Source organism: Ambystoma mexicanum, chromosome 6p (assembly GCF_040938575.1).
Source record: "Ambystoma mexicanum isolate Mex_15411 chromosome 6p, UKY_AmexF1_1, whole genome shotgun sequence".
Lineage (NCBI taxonomy): Eukaryota > Metazoa > Chordata > Amphibia > Caudata > Ambystomatidae > Ambystoma > Ambystoma mexicanum.
Window position 1 is genome coordinate 770,198,051 of NC_090935.1, and position 22,035 is coordinate 770,220,085.

General features: G+C 44.8%; 1 protein-coding gene across 3 annotated transcripts in view; it reads right to left on the minus strand.

Annotated features, from left to right (window-relative positions):
- The window catches only part of MCTP1 (multiple C2 and transmembrane domain containing 1), a 3,303,831-nt gene that overhangs the window by 1,832,653 nt on the left and 1,449,143 nt on the right, over nucleotides 1-22,035 (minus strand). For all 3 annotated transcript variants that reach the window (XM_069627643.1, XM_069627644.1, XM_069627642.1), the window contains exon 4: nucleotides 4,173-4,252. In XM_069627643.1, coding sequence (XP_069483744.1) covers nucleotides 4,173-4,252 — 80 coding nt within the window. The remainder of the gene's footprint in view (nucleotides 1-4,172; nucleotides 4,253-22,035) is intronic.

Below are 22,035 nucleotides of genomic sequence, written 5' to 3' on the forward strand. Positions count from 1 at the left end.
AGAGTCTGGATTTCCAACCATTTAATGTGGGGGATGAAACTACAATAGAGAAAATCTGATACCTTGGCTTGTAAACTGGTTTCCATTCCTAATTCCATACAGAAGTATGAACCCAGGAGTGACAAGAGTCTGAGAAAGTCTCAGAAACTAAGTGTCTGCTAAGAACTATTCCATCAAGGGAGCTGATGCATAATTGGCAGATATGGTTCATTTTGATTTGGCTAGTCCACCATCCATGGTGGTTTTAGTGTTGCTCCTGCGGATGCTGTTGACGGAAGTAGAAGCATTCTTCAAGAAAACATGCACACTGGCAATCTTATCTCCTAGGATCTATGCATAAGGTATTTATTTAAGTCAATCGTTATTGAAGGATTTTTATATTGCTATTATAGCTATAGTGGAAGGTATGGATTGTGGTGATGTGTTATTGAGTATGGGTTGTCAGACTCAGTTTACGTCTGATACATGTGGCTGCCTGAACATATATATATATATATATATATATACATATATATATATATATATTCAAAGAAAATCTTTAGTTGCAGAGACGTTAAGGTGAACAATACATTGTAACAGAACCTATGAAATTCAAGGAAAACATTTTTGTTGCAGGGACGTTAAGGTAAGAACTTAACACAACAAATGAGGCCCACCCCCCTATGTGGCCGATAAAATCAACCATCATTCTGCAACCAGACCAGTAAGATCAGCTTACCATCACCGTTATACCAAGAGGCCATACCAAGCAGTTTATTATCTAGTCAGTCCACATATTTGATTGTGGCCAAAGGCCACACTCCCGGGTCTTGTGACAATTGGCATGTTAGCATCCAACCCATAGCAGTCATGATTTGTAGCCAGAACTCATGTATATACGTATAGTCCCATACTACATGCATGAAATCTGCCCGATAGTGGGAGCATCTCAAACATTGCACCAACCTATCAGGGTAAAACCTTTGCAATTGTAGCTGGGTGTAGTATATCTGATGGAGACATTTTAAGTTGGTCAGACAGAATCTGTTGTTGAAGGATATCCATCTAGTCTGCATGCAAGCAATTTTCCACTGCAAATCGTTCAGTATAATTCCTATGGACACATCCCACCTGACCCTTGATCTATTCTCCCACTCGATCTGTGAGGTCTTTATTAATAATCTGTACATGGAAAATAAACTAACAACATTAAAGCAGCACCGAAAAGGGAAATAAATGACGGACTGCAGGAATAACATATGCCCAGGTGCTTTGGCCCCCATAGCGAAAATCAAAAGCTGGCACCCATGAATATTAGCACAGTAAATTAACATATAATTTAAAGTGAAATATACAAATATGGTTTACTTGACCTTCAATTGAAAAGACAAAATAGCACAGGACTTTGAAAAAAGGTGATGAGCACCAGAAAAATAACCTGACAGAGGAAATGCTCCAATAAATATGCTGGCAAAGTATAAAAGGTGCTCACTTTATAAACCGAGTAATCTGTCATGAAATATTCCCTGGAAAAAAAATCCCAATACGAAACAAGTGCTTGCGGTCAACAGACAGCACCCGGGACTGTGGACTGTCTCCCATCCATGCAGTAACCGGGACCGAACCTGCTTAGTTTCAATGCGAGGAAGAGGCCAGCCCCCCTCAGGCCATGTTGATCTAAGTGGTCTTGTAACTTGGGCTCATTTATTAGGCATCATGGCCTGAGGGGGCTGGCCCCTTCCTTGCTTTGGAGCTAAGCAGGAAGACCTGAATGCCAATCAGTTCACTGGCCCTGGAAAGATTTTTCACCCCTGACATCACTGTATCTGTAAAAATACCTAATCTAGTTTGTAACTTTTATCTATAGCCGCGGATACAGAATTCTCGGCTATCTGTAGTCATATTATAGTCACGAATATCAGAACAATGGCAAGAAATAAAAATGCTTTCATGCCCCACCCAGTGTCCCCTCCTCTGTGCCTGCTCCCCACACATCTAGGATGGCCTCCTCACTCCCTGCCCTCTCTCTTTCCCCCCACAACAGACACTGTTTCCGTGATGCAGCTGGCTTTCAAATGCCGGCTATTCGTGGCTATTCTGTTCATAGCCGAGGCTATAGAAAAGCTTTGTGTTGCAAACTCAGTCCCTAGACCCCAACTCCATATTTCACTTGATGGCCTCTTACCCCCTGCCCACCGCTAGACTGATGGCATTTGCATGTTTATTTACCTGCAAATTGGCTGTTTTTTCCTGCATTTCATTTTTAGATACCCTCAGTTATAGCTACGTCTATATCTCGCATCGAGCAAAAACAAAGATGGCGGCTGTTTCATTTCTAAAAACATCCAGTTTTGGCAACTTAGCCGAGATATAGCTTTCTATTTGGCATAAGGGTATTCCACTTTTTCACTAATCCCCAAAGAGTTGGCCAAACTCAAGTAGTGGGACACAGATCTGATTCTGGTAGTCTCTTTTTTGGACCTGGAGACCTTATTTTGCAGTGCTCAAGAATCTATTGTAAATTACAAGGCTGTTGCTAGAACTGTCTCCCTCCCCCTCAGGCAACCCGATCTGGAGGTCAGGAAGCTGTCTCAGCTCAGAACATAAGCAGCGTCTCATGAATCTGTGATTGTCATAGGAAGCTGCCAAAGCAACTCACTCCTCGATATGGCTGTCCACAAGAAAGGCATATGCTGTGGTAGTACGGAAAATCAGGCCTTGTCCTCTAATGAACTGGTTAGTTTAGACTACCTACTGGACGGATTTGATTGAGGTATTTGTGTGGCAATCTAAAATGTTCTTTGGTCTCACATTAAGGCATTTAGGCTTCTGTGAGGTGACCTTGATATTACAAACTCTTTGGAAACCTCATTATCAACCTACCTTTGAAGGTATCTCTAAGTGGGATTTTCATGTCCCCTCTGTACACCAGATGTTTTCCTTCAACCAGCTTCTGGATGCAGACTTGCAATGGATGTCCAAAAAGGCACTGTTTCTAGTTGAAATATCATCCTTGCAGAGTTTGGGGTCTTTGCTCTTTAGATTCCCCATATACTAAGATTCTTCCCGGCACATAAATGTTTCATCCAGTACCTGGTTTTCTTCCAAACGTTTTTTCCAGTTTACGTTTGGATCATGTGGAGGTTTTAGAAGCCCTCTGCCTGGCTCTGGTTTCTTCTGAGGATGTCTCTCTTCGGGTCCTTGATAGGAGACGTGTGATTTTATGTACCTCCAGAGAACCACTTCTTTTAGGATATATTAATCTTTCTTCCTGCCATTTGTTAAGACTATGAATGGTATACAACCATCTCGAACTACCTTGAGCAGGTGGATGCAGGGATTATCTTCTAGGATTGTTATCCTGCAAGGCTTACCCTTACTCCCTAGGGTGGCATCCTAGGCAGAGGCTGTGGGAGTTCGGTTTCTTGATGTGTGCAGAGCTTCAAAGGGGAAAACCTGGTCCATGTGTGTATCACATTAGAAACTGCAAGTGGTATTGATGGATTAACATTTGGTTGGATGCACTGTATCGAAAGCAGATGATTGAATGTGAATATTTAGTCTAGCCAGTCTATCAGGCTCAGGGATTTATGCACTGGTGTCACAGTTTCGGGAATCATGCCTATTTGTTGTGGTGGTTGGAGTGACATTGCAATTGTCACAACTTGTTTGCGGTTTGGCTATATCCTCATGATGTAAGGGATGTGATGAGGGGGGAGACCCTGAGGAAAACCCTCAATTACCATCAAGGCAAGTGAGGATAGAGCCCCCGATGTGAATTAGCTAAGCACAATATCATATCTAGTTTTCAACTTCATTATGTGTTTCAAATAATGTGTGATGAAAAAGGAATAATGTTGAAATTAAATTTGAGAACAGTAAGTAATAAAGTAAATAACTGTATTATCTTTCTGAAAGGATAATGTAATGTTATAAGGTTCAGAACTTTAAAAAACAACCGAGCGAGGGTAGGCATGCAAACACAGTTACAACTTTCTTTGTGTATCCATATCGAACGTGCCACAACTTGTGAGGAAAATAAATGAGAAACTAATTAATTCGAGATCGTGTGATTTATTGAGATGTTATCATTTCAGACAAATGTCAAGCATGAAACAAATGCTTAGTAGCTAGAAGCTTCCATTTTATTTTGCCATCAAAACCAGTTTAGTCAAATATTCATTGTATAGTACCTGTCTAATTCTAACGTTGTGAGATCCAGAAACGCTGATCCCATAAAGTCATCTTGAAGTCCAAAATCATAATCAAAGACCTAAAACAAGAAAAATGAAACACATGACCATTATGAATATTTCATTATAATTGGGGCAACAGTGGATATCATTTTATCAGAACTGTGATAAACCAAGAACATGCTTTTTGTGTGAAAGTGTGAGTATATATTGGCATTTGCCATCCCTGAATTTGACTTTTTGACAATTGCCATTTTATACATTGGAGATCAAAATAATATTTGAGGAAAAGCAAAAAATACAATTCTTACACCTGAAAAAGCCAAGACACAAACATTTGTAGTAGAACAACTGTGTCAGGATTGCAGTGTAATTGTAATTAGGAAACAAAAATAACAGAGGAAGGAAAAGTAAAGCTATAAACCAATTGAATTATAATATATTAATGTGTGTGCAAGATTAAAAATAAGCACAAGACTTTTTGCACAGAAGGCTGTGAATGAATGGGTCAAAAGCCCATGGTTTCTCTATTAAGACCACCATTTCAAGAAGTTTACAGAATACAGGTGGGTCTGATTTTAATTATGGAACAGATTTAGGAGAAAGAACATGGGCCGATCGATGAAGAATAGTTCTTCAATGACTTGGAAAAGTCATCCATTTTGACTGCAAGAGGGGTTGGGAGGAGGTGGTTGCAGATGCATGGGTGAAGGGTTACATCTTAGAATTCTCATTAATACTCCGGACTCTGTCCTCATGAGGGAAGAATGAGTAAGGGTGTTCCATTTGGAGAATGTCAACTTCTCCCGAGCCAGGTCCACTGTTCTATTGGTTCCTTGCTTGACACCATGGAGGGAATAGTCTATTTTCCATCCAGAAGGGCCTCAGCTCTTAGGTCAAGACTATTTTATCTCCTGAGCCAGAAGATGGATCCTGCTCAACTATGGGTACAATGCCAAGGGGACATGGTGGCAACACTGTTTGTGGTATCATGTATCATATCTCTTGTCTCCTGTAGTAACAACATCACTCAACACACTCCTCTAACTGTTGTTGTTCCACAAGGCTCCGTCTTGGGTTCTCTCAGCTTTACACTCTACACCTCTGCTGTTGGGGTTCTAAACTCCTCCTTTGGGTTCTCTACCAAAATAGAGGTGCTCTTCTTCCCTGCCAAATACTCTCTCTCATCTCTTTCCCTATCCAGGTTCCACCTGACACTCTCCCCTACTCTTCTTCAGCTCAAAACCTTGGTTTCTCACCTACAGGCCGACTGGAAACCAAACTCCCTGAGATAGAATCTGAAGAGACAAGTGGCTCTGTTCATTTGGGAGCATCTTCAATGGTGGCTGAATATAGAAGATATTCTAAAATAACAGCGACTAGGACACCAGCCTCACTGTACCTGACATCCAACACAGCCTGGTGGATTAGCGTGCTACACAGAAGCAAAAAAAGACTCAGGGTGGTAATCAAGGGAACCCAAGGTACATTACTTACACTGCCAGGAACATTCAGAATTTCTAATCCCAAGCCAGGTATTTGCTAGGTTCCTGCGAAGGAGGGAACATTTTTTTATCAGAAGAGACAACTTGGTGACAAAACCATATGCCAATCATCAAGGAGCTGGGGAAAGGGGCAAGATTCAAGTCCCTTCAAATGGTGACACATCAACGGATGGCATGGACACAGAAAAATCTGGTGTTCCTACAGGCAGCCAACATCTGAGGAGTGGAGAATACCACGGCAGACTCATTAAGTCAGACACTTTCTTCATCCACTGATTCCTCCTTGGATCAGGGGATCTTCAAATAAATCTGTCAGGTATGCACGTTCATCCATTGATCTCTTTTCAGACAGTATCCACAGAGACATTCCCCAGGAGTGCTTACAACTGGGCTGTGGAAGATTAAGGCTCATGTACATTGCCCCTCGAATCCTATAGTCCAAGGGATTGCTATGCGCCTTTCCTCTCCTATCCAGTGTCTTCTTACAAATCAAAATGGATGGGGTGGCTTGATCCCAAATGCTACAGAGTGGTCATGGTAGTCTTGGTTGCCCTCTTCTCTTTTCCCAGATTACTGGATTTCCACTCCACTCACCCCCTTCTAGTGCCCAACTTTTCCAACTGTAACACTGGAACACCTCTACTTTGCCTGGAGAATGAAAGGAGAGGAATAATTCACATTGGCATATCAGAATCCCTGGATAGAAAACATGCAATTCTCAAGACCTACTGTGAGGAATTTGACTATCCGCACAGTGGGTGTGTGCTCGCCTGGGCTGTTTTTAAATTTGAAATTAAAATTGAATGATGGTAGATCAACCTCCGGAAAATGTGTGGGCCTAACCCGCACACATTTTCCTATGTTCACCTCACGGAATTCGCATAGTACCCTGTACTCTCGGTGGACGCAATGCATCTCCAGAGGGGGAGGGCCCAACTGCCCCCCTGCCATGGCCAGTCTAATTAACTAACAGAGGTTCCATGGATCCTCCCTGCCCTTTTGTTGTGCCCGGTAGCCGATGGCAGAAATGTGCATACTAATCAGAGAGTAATTCGAACAGACCCACATGGGCCCTGACTACAGAGGCTAGCAAAGAAGACAGGAAACCCCAACAACCTTTCATATGCAACTGCGTCAACCTGATGCCAGCTCCCACCCTCATTATCAATTGATAGTGCAATGTCATGTATGGGACTGTGTGTTTACAGTAGTCATCCCCACAGGGGGACCCCGTTCATAAGGTACAAGTATGTGGTTTGGCAGAGAGTCTGGTCTCGCTGCAGTGTCAAGGGAGCCCTGCCTCTTCAATCAGGAACCACAGAGAGCTCCATTAACCGGAGACCCCCTTTGATCCACAACAGAAAGGAAGATGGGTGGGACTTAGTATTACATGTTTTCACCCCTTTACCTTTTCTGTTGCAAAGCACTTTAGTTATGACCTCACGCATTCAGGAGATTGTTGGTTGAGACCCATGATTGGTACATTAAGGTCCCCTACACTAATCCCCAAAGTTAATTTGGCTTTAAAAGAGGGCTGAGCCCCTCTTTTGGGAGATCATCTGAAGGCTCCACCAGAAGCAGAAGGAAGAACTTCTCATTGGACCCTGGCTGAGGGTACAGTCTGCCTTACATCCTCCAGCAGTGAAGGAAGGCCAGGACCTCCAAGAGGGAAGCATGAAGCAAGATGCCTCCCCTAAACATCTCCCAGGGAACAGAGGAAGATACTGAATCTAGAGGAGCATCCAGCAGCCCCAGAACCAGTACCCAGCCAGCACACAGCATGCCTAGCTAGAATAGGTGGGAAGAGCCAGAGAGTCTCAGAACCAAACCAAGGACAAGGCAGCTGCCTGCAACACACTCCTCAGCTTTGGGAGGTCCACCTTAAAGGATGGCTGAAGCCCAGAGAAGAAGCTAGGAGAATTGAATCAATGAGCATCTACTGACATCTGCCATAAAGGGCATTTGTGGAGCCAGTTGAGTCTCTCGAGCTGCAACTGACTGCACCGCTGACTTGTGTTAATCCGCAGTCGCTAAACCCGTATAAGCCGTCTGGACAACTCGACCAGTGCTTCAGAACCACTGACCAGCACCGAGACGATTCCTGAACCTGAGCCACCGTGTAGGGCAGCCTGCAGTCAACCATTCAGCTTCTCTCGTGAAACTGCCTGCCGCTTGAGGTCGCAAAGGCTCTGAATGGGAAATTCTTCATGTTGGTTTCCCCAAGGAAGTCATTTCTGATAGGGGGGGGTCAAACTTCATATCAGCGTATATGAAGGCTATGTGGGAAGAGTGTGGTATCACCTACTGGTTCTCTACCTCCTTCCACCCACAAATGAACAGGCTTGTTGAGCAGTTCAACAAGACCCTGAAAGGCATGATAGGTGACTTACAAGAGCACCTGAGGAGAAAATGGGATATTGTACTGCAATGACTACTGTTCACCTACAGGGAGGTGCCATAGAATGTACGGTTTTGCCCCTTTGAGCTTCTGTTTGGACACCCTGTATGAGGCCCCCTCAGTCTAGTGAAAGAGGGATGGGAGGGTAACCCCTCGTCCCCTCCGCGAGATGTGGTGGACTATGTACTTGTACTTGGCCTTCGATCTGCAATGGCAAAGAACATGGAACAGTCAATGAAAAACCTAAAGGCCAGCCAGGAGCTGATGAAGCACTGGCACAACCAGAATGCTGCAGTGATAGTCTTTTATCCAGGCCTGTGGGTGTGGATTCTGGAGCCTGTCAAACCCACTGCCCTTCAGGACAAGTGGACTGGGCCTTAGTGTGTGCTGGAAAATGTCAGTGAGGTGAATTATCTGATTTAGGTGAATGGGCCTAAAAAGATGTGCAGGGAATTTCATGTCAACCGGCTAAAACCCTATCATAGCTGGGATGAATATGGTCATGGCATTAGTGACTGATGGAGAGACTGAGTAGGAGGCCGATCCCCTTCCAGATCTCCTGCACATTAAAATGCAAATGGGTCAGTTGAAGTTGTCAGCCTTGCAACGCACCTGTCAGAACAGCAGCTGACAGACTTTTTCTGTTTACTGGAACAGTTTGCCGGTCTGTTTTTGCGGACACCAGGTCGCACATATTGGTGCACTCATGATGTGGACACTGGAGACAGTAAGCCGGTGAAGAGTAGGATACACCGGATGTCTGATAAGGCCAGGGACACCATCAAGGAGGATGTTTACAAGATGCTGTCCCTAGGAATTATAGAAAAAAATAACACAGGGTTAGCTGGTATGGTCTTGATCCCCCAGGTTATAATAACAGTTCTATAAGAAAAGATCAAGACCTGTAGTAACAGAGGGAGCTGACCATATTTTATTTCCGGTCACACACTTCCAATTATGAAAATATAAAACAGAAGGATACCATGGGAATTATGTAAATTATATAAGAGTGTTTGAGTAATGGCAGTAATTGGGACCCTGTGTGAGTATGTCAAGTAGTTCTTTTGTATTTATTGTAATTTCGATCATTTGGAATTGGTCATATGTGAAATAATAGAGGCTGAGGCGGCTGTGCACACACGTGCCACATCTATATATTAGTTTGGTGGGACTAAAATTGATAACAGGATCATGCAGGCATTAGGTAAACCAGATGAAGATCATTCCAGCGATGATAAGGACTCTGTCTGGGTGTAAGGTCACAGCTAGTTTATAGTTCTTCCGCTTGTATCTTGCTCATTAGGTTTTCCAAATTTACAAGAGGGGCAGTCACCAAGAGTGTGCTGCAAGACAGGAGATGAGTGTTTTAAGCATAGCAATCCCAGGTATGCATTTGTGAATTATCTGACTAGAAAATGATGAACGATGATTTAATCAACAGCAATAGAAAAGAAAAAGCTAGAGCATAATATTCTAATATAAGTTTTTATTATAGACACTTATGAACACAAGATGATATAAGGAGTGGTGCAAAATTCTCAATCCATTCCCCTCGGGATGAAGGCTGGAGCACCATAGAGCCCTACAAAAAGGGTCAACAAACCGCCAGAAACACATGTCGACTATAGATATGGGAAGAAATAGACACAGTGAAAATAAGCTATTGGTGCAAGAAACTAGCAAACATATGCTGTTAGTCCTTAGCCCCGGTACATAAAGGGGCCTTTGGATTTTCATGAGTTTGTATTATTTTTTGTGATAATGAGCGAATGGGTATGAAGAGTGTGGCATGCATGCATTCATTTGATTGAAGAGCAGTGTCATCAATCTGTAATACATTTTTGTATTCTCTATGTTTTGAATCAATTGAAGAAATTAATACTATATTTTCATATTTGGAAGTGTGCGACTGGAAATAGATTATGGTCTGCTCTGTCTGTTACTATGGGTCTTGACCTAGGAGTGATAGAGCCATACCACAGCCCCTGGGCTAGCCCAGTGGTACTAGTCCCTAAAAAGATCAGTGGCGGAAAGACTGAAGTTCGCTTTTAGGTGGTCTACATGGGGCTCAATTATGTCATGAAGACAGATGCTCACCCCATTCCTCTGGCAGATGAGCTCATTGACAAGCTTGGTGCTGCCAAGTACATGAGTACCTTTGCAAAAGAGGTTCCAGACATGACCTGCATCCCTGCCCCTCATTTCGAGCTACCAGGAAGGTACTTGCCAAGGTATGTGACGTATGAAGAGCAAATGAACCAACAGAGAGTTGCACTTGGACTCTGCCCAGTCTACGTTAGAAGATCCGTACCTGTCGAAGCGCCCATAACCAGACAACCCTGAGCAGCACGGTACCCTATCAGACAGCCATATCAGCCCATGATACGAAAGGAGGAGAACCTACATACAGTCCACTAAGAAACCCCAAGAGCCTTAATGGAGTGCCAATGGAATTTACCATGGCCCGACCCAGCTCATGAGTAAGCAGAGTCAACTATTGAAAATGAGACGTCAGAACAAGCCAACCTGTTATACAACTCGATATAAGGAGCACAGGAAGGAGACGATAGTGACAACAAGGAACGTGTTACTAGACATGATGAGAACGAACGTCCTATCAAACGTGTGTAAATAGGCTTGGAACGCAAGATGCTAAGAAACCGATACTGCTTGCAAATGCTTAGTAGAAAATAGAGCGGCAAGCGCCAACCATATAGCTACCTGAATAAGGCACGTTATACGAGTGCGACTCCATTTTGTAAAGCAGAAATGGGCCCAGGCTGCCAGAGGCCTGGCAGGCCAGGTTTCACAACTCAGCCTGAATAGAGAGAATGAGCAGAATCGAAACGCAACAGAGAACGGCTCGTGCCGGGGAAATCAAGGTCACCCAGAGAAGGGAGGAGAGCGTCAACTCGCAAGAACCAAACTTCAGAGCATACCAGCTTGCCTGTGAAGGTCAAGATAAGAGAGGCCCAGGCAGGTGGCAGGGCCGAAGCAGAATTAAATACAATAAAAGCTGGCAACTAAAGCAGATCCATGGTGAACAGACACATGATCAGCCAGGCGCGAAGAGGTACAATCGCCTGATGTCATCCAGAACTCAGGATGCCATAACTTTCCCCGATAAGAGGCTACAGTTCCGAGGCCAAACACAGCCAACTAATTGACACATAGCCCTAAAACACTGATTGATGAAAGGGAGGCAGGGTGAAACTTGGTACACCAGGCCCTTAGGTGTCCATTCTGCATGCTGCTAATTAAAATGGGGATTTTTGTCTAGGGTGTAACCTGACCAATCACAATGAACCAAGTTATCTGGAGTCCTATAGATAGTTGAACCAATGAGACGTCGTACTTATGATGACGTCAATCACGTGTGATGTAGTGGGATGGGGACAGATGCCCACCAGATAAGAGTTATCCAATCCGCATGCCCTATTATTATATACAGATATAGCACCTATACTTAAGTTACCTTTCCTAACCAATTATATTGCATGTCGAGTTTTGTAGAGTTAGACGTCAATGATGACGAACATTGCCTATAAGAATTACTGTTCAACTGAAGTTCGAGGAAGTCGGAGCGAGACAGGTGATCGCACTACAGCTGATTCCCATTTGTTTCCCTGTTTGATGTATGTATCATTAAACAGACTTCACTTTGCCAAACTACTGAGTCCTCGTTATTGAGTCGTGTCAGAGTAAGTGAATCCTGCACCCCCCTGTCCTCACATGGTGCAGCTATCTTGTATTACAACTTCTAGAGGGTGAGTGCTGACCAAAGGACCCGTCAGCGAATTCCTCTCCTCCAGAACACTTGGTAGCAGAGGATGGTTCCAGCCATCGATTATAGATTATCGATTGATATAGTGTAAGAACCCTTAGACCGAAGGCACAAAGTAACTCTAGGCCTTCGGTAAGATCACGAGTCCTTTCGCCATTCCGGCTGAGTAGACTGAGAAGCTTCCCATGGACAATGATAGAGTAAAATTTCAAAAAATCTGCAGTGGGTCTGAAGGAACCCGCCTTTCCAAGCATAACCCTTCTCATTCCCACGGGCAGCGGATCGGACAAAAACCTTAAAAGCAGGAAGAGGAAGGGGCGGTGATCCCTAAGTTCCAGAGAGGAAACGATGCGAGCAGTGAGTGAAGCAATGAAATTCGTTACTTTGGCAAATGTCGTGTAGGCATTAGAGCCAGTAAGGGAAAGGTAACGGAGGGTGGCGGAGAAAAAATAAAGTAGTTAGAAGTAGAAGAAGACTGTATATATATATATATATATATTCTACTTCTAACTACTTTATTTTTAATATATATATATATATATATAGGGGGTTAATGACTCGAGCATAAGAGAAAACGTAGAGAATACTGGGGGGGCACCCGATAGAAAACGTAAGGATTACCGGGGGCGCACCCGTAAGAAAACGTAAGAGGATTTGCCTTGTTCCTGCACTTTAAAGAGTGGTCAGAAGGAATGTGAACCCAGAGCCCACAGTGGGGGGACAATTTAGGCTACAATGACGTTTAAAGACGTCATTAAGGGGGTTTGTTCAAATCCCATGATGGGGTATTAATTAGAAGGCAGGTATACGTATGACCAGCTGGTGTCTGTCTAGTCTGTCAAACGTCTGTCATATGTGTTGTGTTGTATGTCAAATGTAAAATAATTGTATGGACGATTGTTTGAAATGCATTTTGCTTTACGCGATTCTGTAACTAAGAGGGAATCGCCACTGAATTGATGACTTTTGAGTAAATTGCTGGTATACAATTTTGCGGGAAAAATATTGGATTGGAGCTTGCGTATTTGGTGCTCTCTCATACTATTGAAAGAGTGAAAGAACTGTATAATTATTGTTGGTGACAAAATTAAGAATGGAGGAATTTACCCCGCTTGCGCATTTATGCAAGCACCTGCCCTAGCATGCAACAAAGCTGAAGAAATATAGCCAGGAGTAGGTTAAGGGCACCGCAAATAAGATGTTTATGCTGTGGCCCAAGAATGGGTCACTCTCTAAGGCTGTTTTACAGCACATGACCACCTTCCTACATGCCACATATACCGGCAAAAAGCTAGAGAAACATCTTGCTGTGCTGGAACTGTGGAAAATGTTTGAAGAAACGAAGGTGGAAGAACCACCTGCAGATTGGATATTAAATGTATGTACAGAGGGGGGTGAGACGTCTACCGCGCCACCTGCCCCACCTGAACCAGTGATCGAAGGGAGTAAGTCAGAGTGTCTTTACCTGCTAAGAGAACTTAAGGCAGCCACGGGGTACAGCAACCCGGCATATGAGTCGCCTGCATGAAGTGGTGACGACATCAAAGAAAAAGAGCAGGAAATTAAGCTTGCCTCCGTAGTCCCGAGGGACAAGGAGAGACGCGGAGATGAAGGAAAGGATCAGGCACAGAGTAGTGCATCTCTCTCGAGAGAGGGAAAGAAGCAGAAAGGAAATAGCGAGTTAGCATTCGCAAAGGACGAGTGGATGGGAGGTCAGATATTGCTAAAAGTTGATGGTAAAGGGAGTGATGACATAAGACCGAGGGAATGGTCTGATGAGGTGCTGAGAAAGGAAAAGGAGAAAGAAAAGGAAATAAGAGACGAGAGGGTAAGAAAGAAGGATAGGTTAAGGCGAGAACAACTGTATCGCGAAGAGCAAGGAATACCGCTCAGTCGCTCACAATGCGCAGCCTATGAGAAGTACAGGCAGAACATGCTAAAACTGGAGGAAGAAAGGAGAGTGCATGAAAGAAAGGTAAAGAAGCGAGAAGACGAGGAAAGTAGAAGGGCAAAGGAACGTAGAAATTAATGGATGAGGGATGTAGCTAAGGCTAGAGAAGAAGCAAAGAAGCGAAAGGAAATAGATAAGGAAGCAGAACGTAAGTACAGACTGAGGGCACGAGATCTAGAATATTTACAACGGGAAGTTAAAAAACCCAATCCTGTTGTAGAATGGGAAGACATAGAAGAATTCTTTCCTGCAAGCGATGCGGTACCAGGTACAAGCGGGACAAATATTTAAGATGACTTCGACACCAGAAGCATCGGGGAAACGATTGATAAAATTTATGATGAGATGGGGCTGGAACTAATTTCCCAAGGGGGAAGGGAGGATGAGCGCTTAGAGAGGACTTAGGTATATGACATTGAGGATGTCACCCAAAATAGTGGGAGCAGGGGACTGTCCCTAGACAGGCTAGAGATTGGGCAGAACGAAGAAGATGCAAGAGGTTGTGTAAACTGGGAGTATTCAGGATCTGACTCTAGTGAGAAAACGGAGGAAGTGGCACAGGACGAAGGGAGACAGTGCGAAAAATGGCTCCCAAGGGATCGAGAGGTACGATGGTCGGATGCTAGAGGGTGTGGGGGAGCAAGACCACAATATATTCCATGGCCACACATGGACCGAGAACATCTTAAAAATAAGCTTCCAATGCTGACATCGGGAGCCAGAAAGTGGATACATGAGTTCGAGAAAATGACGGGGGGTGTCACCCTAGTCAGAGGGGACATTAAGGGTCGCCTAATCGCCATACTTGGTGAAAGAGCCGATGATGTATGGAAACGGGCAGGCTACCCTAGGGTAACCCTAACTAACACCTCCCATGATGGAGCGCCATTTAATAACTGTAGGACGGCAGTGTGGAAAGCGCTGCGTACACTATATCCAGACACTTCTGATATGGGAGCTATAATGACACGAAAAATGAAGGAATCTGAGGATCCGTTGATTTATATCCAAAATTTTCAAAACGTGTGGGTACTCGAAACGCATGAGTCTTGGACGAAATCTATCCCTGTATTCTACTATATATCGTGCCAAGGTTTACCAGAACCGTGCAAAAACAGCTCAAGAAATTGGTAGGAATAGAAGCTAAACCGTGGGCCGAAATACAATTGACAATCGCGCACTATTGTAGATTGCTACAGGAAAAGAATCGGAAAAAGGAGGCAACGCATAAGGGAGAGGAGGCAAAGCTGGTGCAAAGGAAGCTCTCAAAGTATGCTCTTGAGGGAGCCATGCTCACCAGCCCAGCCGAACCAAGTGCACAGCAAGCGACTAACCCATCGCAAAATAATCAGGGTAACACAGGATTTTACCCGAGGGGAAGAGGGTTTGGAAGTAGAGGATGGCAGAGCAATCAGGGAGGGTTTCGTGGTAACCAAGAAGGTTTTCAGAATGTTCGAGGTGGTTTCCAGAACACACGAATGGGCGGTCCAGCTATGCCAGATGGACAAATGGCCCGACCACCGCCAGAGTGTTGGCTATGTGGAGTGACAGGACACGTGGCGCACATGTGCAGAAGCCAAGGCATGTGGCAAAACAGCCAAGGGATGGAGACAGGCATGGTGAATCAACCTGCCGCCCCGCCGCAGGGAGGTGCAAAAGTTACGCAGTACAACCGCAGGTGCCAGGCACACAGCAAGGTGCACAGCAAACGGTTCAGCCACCGAACATGGAGAATCTGCCACAGGGACAACCCCAACAGGCACTGCCGCAGATAGCTCAGGGCAATAATCCCAGAGGGGGAATTAACCCTGGAAATGGGGGAAACCCACAAGTGTACAGTGGACCGAACTTATATATAAAATAGGACAGCTCACGGGAGACTCTGATGTGTTCTATCCTATCAGTGACACCAGACCCTAATAGGGAACCAAGGGTGAATGTCACCATAGGGGGGAAAGAATATTCCTTCTTAGTTGACACAGGTGCAACGCGCTCGTGCATACGTGAAGGGAAGTTTTCCCTGCCCGGCGAGGCCATAGATACCCAGAGTTTCACTGGAGCTCATAGCAGAGTTCCCTTTACAGACGCACTCCCAGTCTCAGTGGGAGAGCGTGAAATTAATGTACCCCTATTATATTCACGCCAGACCCCAGTAAATATTCTGGGTCAGGACCTGATGACTAAATTAAACATGACCATCTTGTTTACCGAGAATTGTATAGTGTGCTCCACCCCAGGAATGCATTATTCAAACGTGTGCCAAATGATCAGAGCGTACTCAGGACATGTAGCAATGAGGGCTACACCGTTAGAACCAGAAATGTTCGCATATGGAGTGCGGGTGCTCATGGCGGGCTTGCCAGGCCTCACAAACAAAACTATGAGAACCCCTGATGAGTTTCTATTCAGACCAAGAATACCCATGCACAAAGAGGAGGGACAAGTATTTCCCTTAATGATACAATCTGCCGCAGTGCGAGGAAAAGTGGCATTGGTCAAAGGGTATGGCGATGAAGGCAGACACTGGTGTGCAATTATTGCCATTGAAGAAGGGTATCGAGTGACTGACTTCACCGATGATGATATGTTCAAAGAACACCCTGACCTAGAAGAGACAAGGGTGGAGGTGAGCCTCATAGTTTGGGTCAAAATGATCAAACAGAAAGTGCCACAGAGAATGATGATGGCACTGGTATGCCCAGAAAACTTTGATGACGGCATGGCCCAAGTGCCTGCCACAGTATGAACTACAGGGCACTATGATGTAGGTCTCCTGTAAGGGGCGGGTGAAGTAAAAATCAAACTGAACCCAGGAGCAATTTTACCACGAGTGCGACAATATCCCATGTCCAGAGAGGCAGATGAAGGAATCGCGAAGACAATCTCCGCCATGATGGAGCAGGGCATCCTAGTGATGTCAGAATCACCTTGCAACACAGTGATTTATCCTGTCAAGAAGTCAAAGGGAGGGTCTTGGTGTTTAATCCAAGATTTACAAGCATTAAACGCCATAGTTGATGCCGAGTTCCCTCTAGTCCCTAATCCATCCACAATATTACGCAATATACCAACTGAAGCAAAATATTTCACGGTGATCGATTTGAAAAATGCGTTTTTCTCGATTCCATTGCACGTGACTCACAAGATCTGACATCCTTTACTTTCAGACAAATGCGTCAGACAAATTGTTTTTGTTTTTACAGCATTTTATTTTTGTGTAATTTTTAGTAGTTCCATCTTTCTCATTCTTTCACAGTGAACAGGTTCCAGCATGTCCTCAGGCCCAAAGGAAATTCGAGGCGTACATTGGGACCTCACCTATTATCGATATGCTTAGATGAATGTGATGTATCAAAGTTGCTAGCCTAACCTTTTTCCATAACCTAGCAAACGAAACCGTGCTGCATACCCAGAGACTATCGTCATCACCCACAAGAGGGGGGACACTAGAAAAGCACTCAACACTTTAGTAGTAACAAACTTTTGAACTGTGAGATCGGAGCAAGAAAAGAATAAATCATTGATTATGGACTCGATCGACATGGGGTCCCAGAGCAGTAACCATAGTTTTACCCCCAGCAGAAGGGCGCCCCCGCTTTCCTGGAAGAAAATGCTGCAAACTTTGACTCAGAACGATTATGTGCATATTTACAGTGATCATAATTGTTTTTCTATTATTAACAATCAGAACTGCTTTCTTTATTGGTGCACGAAGTGTCCCCCTATTAGACCACCCACCGGATAACGAACGTCAGGGGCCTACAAAAGCACCCAGACCCTATATGGTGATTCCAGTTCCAGGAAAAGCTAATGATGAAGCAAATGACTTAATTTTGAATGTAATTAGCAGTGATACATATACACATAAGGTGATGAATGAGAGGAAAAGCTGGAGACAGGGTCAGCACGGAATGAATGATAATGTAGCATTGACCACGGCACACACCCACACACAGAATGCACATGAACAAGGGCAAGTGTCAATGGCTAAAGCACGAGGTTACCACAGGGGTACTGTGAGTCCCCATCAATCTTTAACAGAGTCCTGCAAATGGACATAAGCAACATTGCGGTGGACAGTGTTGTCTTGCAGTATGTAGATGACATTCTGATCTGCAGCATCACTGAAGAGCAATGCAGGCACTACTCTGTGCAGCTATTGTCTATACTGGCTGAGAAGGGATACAAGGTTGATAAGGAGAAGCTGCAGTATTGTCAGCCAGAAGTGTTATACATAGGCCAACTGATCTCCCATGAGGGGGAGAAGGTAACCCCAGAAAGGGCAGAAGCCATCATGAACACGGCCAAGCCGTGCACAATAAAACAGATGCAAAGCTTTTTAGGCCTGTGCAATTATGTCAGAGCATGGGTCTTTGACTACAGCTGATAGACCAAGCCCTTGCTTCAGGCCCTAAATAAGGCCCAGGCGACAAGGGAAGATATCGAATGGACTGAGGCAATGGAAAAGGGGTTCACAGAGCTCAAGGGGGCAATTTGTAAGGCCCCAGTCCTTGGGATACCTAATTATGCAGAGGAATTCTACCTGTTCTCACAACGCGATGGTAATTTTATGACGGCAGTGCTCGCACAGCGAACCTCACTGGGGTACAAGCGCCTAGCATATTACAGCGGGAATCTGGACCCAGTCAGGAAGGGCCACTTCCCATGCGAACAAAACCTAGCTGCTGCCGCATTCGCTATCGAAAAGGCATCATCCATTGTGATGGGGTGCTCCATGACACTGTATGTTGAGCACTCACTGTTTGCCATACTAGAGAAACCAAAGGGCACACTGACATCTCAAAGAGCATCCGCCTTTGAGGTGATTATCTCCAACCCATCGATCAAAATAGTGCGATGTAAAACTGTGACTCCAGCTACGTTCATAGCAGAGCCAGTCTCAGAGGGAGAACCTGTACAAGACTGTGCGAACTATGAGGAATTGTATGTTGAAATCCCCAGGGTAAAAGAAAATGCCCTGGCAGGTGGAGAGATTGTCTTTATTGACTGACGGGTCTTCAAGAATTGACCAAGAAGACGGACAAAGCTATACAGGCGTTGCAGTGCTAAAGCACCTAGCGAATGGAGAGTTTAAAGTACTCGTTAGTGCACGAATACCATCTCATTATTCGGCACAGGCTGCAGAACTATTGGCACTGATATTTTTGCCATTGAGAATCATGCAGACCAGGAAGTAACGGTGTACAGCGACTCCGCCTATGTGACATCCACAGTGCACGCAGGCTTAGCGCGCTGGAAAAGGAGGGGCTACCTCCGAGCAGACGGCACACCAGTGGAATATGCAGCCTTATTGGACAGGCTGATAAAAGCATTACAGCTCCCAGTGGGCATAGCGGTCGTGAAATGCACCGCTCATACCAAGGGGACGGATTTCGTGTCACGCGGAAATCATGAAGCGGACAAGGAAGCCAAGCGCATGGCATCCAAAACTGAAACAATCATGGACGTGGAGGTGGCACGTACCCATGAGCGGATGATGGTAGCGCGAGGCACACCGGAAGCCTATAGCAATATGGGGAAGACTCAACTAATGGAGCTGCGGGGGGAGGGACCACAGGAGGAAAAGAATTTATGGAAGCATCAAGGGTGTTCTTTAAACCCTCTGACGGGCTGTGGAGGCAAGACAGCACTGGTAAACCAGTAATGTCTGTCGCCTTCCTAAAGGTAGCATTAAAACAACTGCACTACCCCATCCACATGAGAAAAGAAAATCTTGCTGCAACGCTCGCAGAAGACTGGTTCACGCCGAATTTAGCAGAGCATGTTGCATTTTTCATGGTGAACTGCATTATCTGCCAGCAATTCACCGCTGGGCACACATTAAAAGTAGTGAGAGGAATAATTTGCAGACCAAATGAACCATTCCAGCACTTACATATCAACTACATCGACATGATTCAAGTGTGCAATGGGTACAGGTATTTAATTGTGGTGGTGTGTTCCTTCTCTAGATGGATAGAAGCAGGTCCCTGTACACACCCCGACGCTGCCTGTGCTGCTAAGTTCCTGGTGAGGGAAGTGTTCCCTAGTTGGGGGGTGTGTGAGGTAATGAGATCGGATAATGGGGCCCACTTTGTAAATTCAGTGTTCGAACAGATTAGTTCATTGCTTGGTATAAAACACAAGTTCTCGTCGGCGTATCATCCTGAGGGGAATGGGATATGTGAATGGATCAATGGCTTGCTTAAGGAAAGGATAGCCAAATTAAAGCTCACATTAAAGAAGGGATGGCTGCACTGTCTACCATTGGCACTGTATGCACTTCGGAACCAACCAGGCTCCGACCATCACCTCACGCTGCACGAGATAGTTACAGGCAGAAGGATGAGGACCCCCCTAACCCCCAGAGATAGAGCTAGTTGTGATGCCCAGCCGGCCAGGGAGATTCTGGGAACAGAGATGCAAAAGTACCTGAACTGTTTGACATCCAGTGCCTCTGTCATTTCAGGCCAACTGCAGCGACGGCGAAAAGGGGGTGGCGCAGCACAAAACACAGCAGGAAGTGCTGAAGCAGCCACCGAACAAGGTGTACATGCGCCCCTCGTCTCGTCTTCCCTGGTGACAGCGTTTTGGTAAAGAACTTTACCAGGAAAAGGTGGAACGAGCTGAGATTGAATGGCCGTTCATTGTAGAGGACTGCACCCCCTCCGCCGTCAAGCTCCAGGGCAGAAGGGCATGGATCTTCCTAAATGACATTAAACTCTACATAGGAGAGAGCCCTCCAGCTACATCTAACTGCGAAAAATCTACAGACAACGGGGAAGAACCTCAGCACGTGCAGACAAGATCCATGGTGAGGAAGAAGGACGCATGAGCAGAAAAGAAAAGATGAGAGCTCTTCGTGCAAATCTTGGCCTTACACTGAACATTTCCTTTATGCACAAGGGATAAGGACATAACGAACACTCTGTACATCCCAGTTGCAGGGTAAAGAGAAACACATCAAAAGCAGCAGTAACGCTACATATATGAACGTTCAAAACCACAAAAAGCATTGAAAAAAGCCCAAAGACTCTGATAAGCAGGAAATAAGACATTGCCTGAGAGTGTAACTCAGTACCCGGAAGCAATCAGTATTGAGACTTTGATCACAGAATTCATGGTACATTCCAGCAGAAATCTCAAGTGGGATGTGCTAACCTATTTTCAACTAGTGGTGATATCATACCCGTCACTCATAGGGAGAGGAGCCAGTGTCACAGACTTTATTCAAGATCCAGCCAACAAAAAGGTAATCAGGCAACTGCTAACCGTCATCGCAGAGGTCTTCGCAGAGTTACCCGAGCATAGTGAGAGGGACACAAATGTTTCCACCGCCACAGACATTGATGAACTTACTTTTAATTTGTTCTTCCAAATAATCAAGAAATGCCCAGGACTAGTCGGGAGAACTACTGATACACACACTTATATCACAGATCCAAGAAACCTAGCTCAACTAAACCAGCTGTGGACTAAATTAAATTATTTGGTAGGGATCCACGCATCAGGAAGGTGCAAAGACTGTGCGAATCAAAAGAAAAGCTTGTGATCAGGACACAACCAAACAGGGCAAATGTCCCTATCACCCGAGGAAACCCGGCTGGCACAGAATGTCCTGCTTAGATTAGTCACAGATTATCCAGAAATGGTAGGAAGACCTGCAGATGTTGTCGTCATCACCTTCCTTAGAGATCCAGCCAACACCCCACACATGGGCACACTTCACCATGGAATAATGCTCCAAGTGGAGCTGTCCAACTTCCAGCGAGAATTCCTAAGGAGATTCCAGTGAGTCTTTCTGCCGAGGACAAATCGAGAAGAGTAGAAAACAAGAATTATGACATCTTGTCCCTAGGCTATTTTTATTTTTCTTCCCATTTTTATTATCCTTTTTGTCTCTGTCCACCGTGGAGCAGATCAAGGAGAAAGACACTGTCCTTCATCTTGCCGCCGAGAAACCGAGCGAAAGGAGAGGACACAAGAACTTCACCATCCTATATTCCTTTTTCTTCATTTTTCTAATTTTTTCCTATTTTTCCATATGCTCACTTTTATTTTTACTTTGTTTTTGTTTTTACAGCATTTTATTTTTGTGTAATTTTTAGTAGGTCCATCTTTCTCATTCTTTCACGGTGAACAGGTTCCAGCATGTCCTCAGGCCCAAAGCAAATTTGAGGCGTACATTGGGACCTCACCTATTATTGATATGCTTAGATGAATGC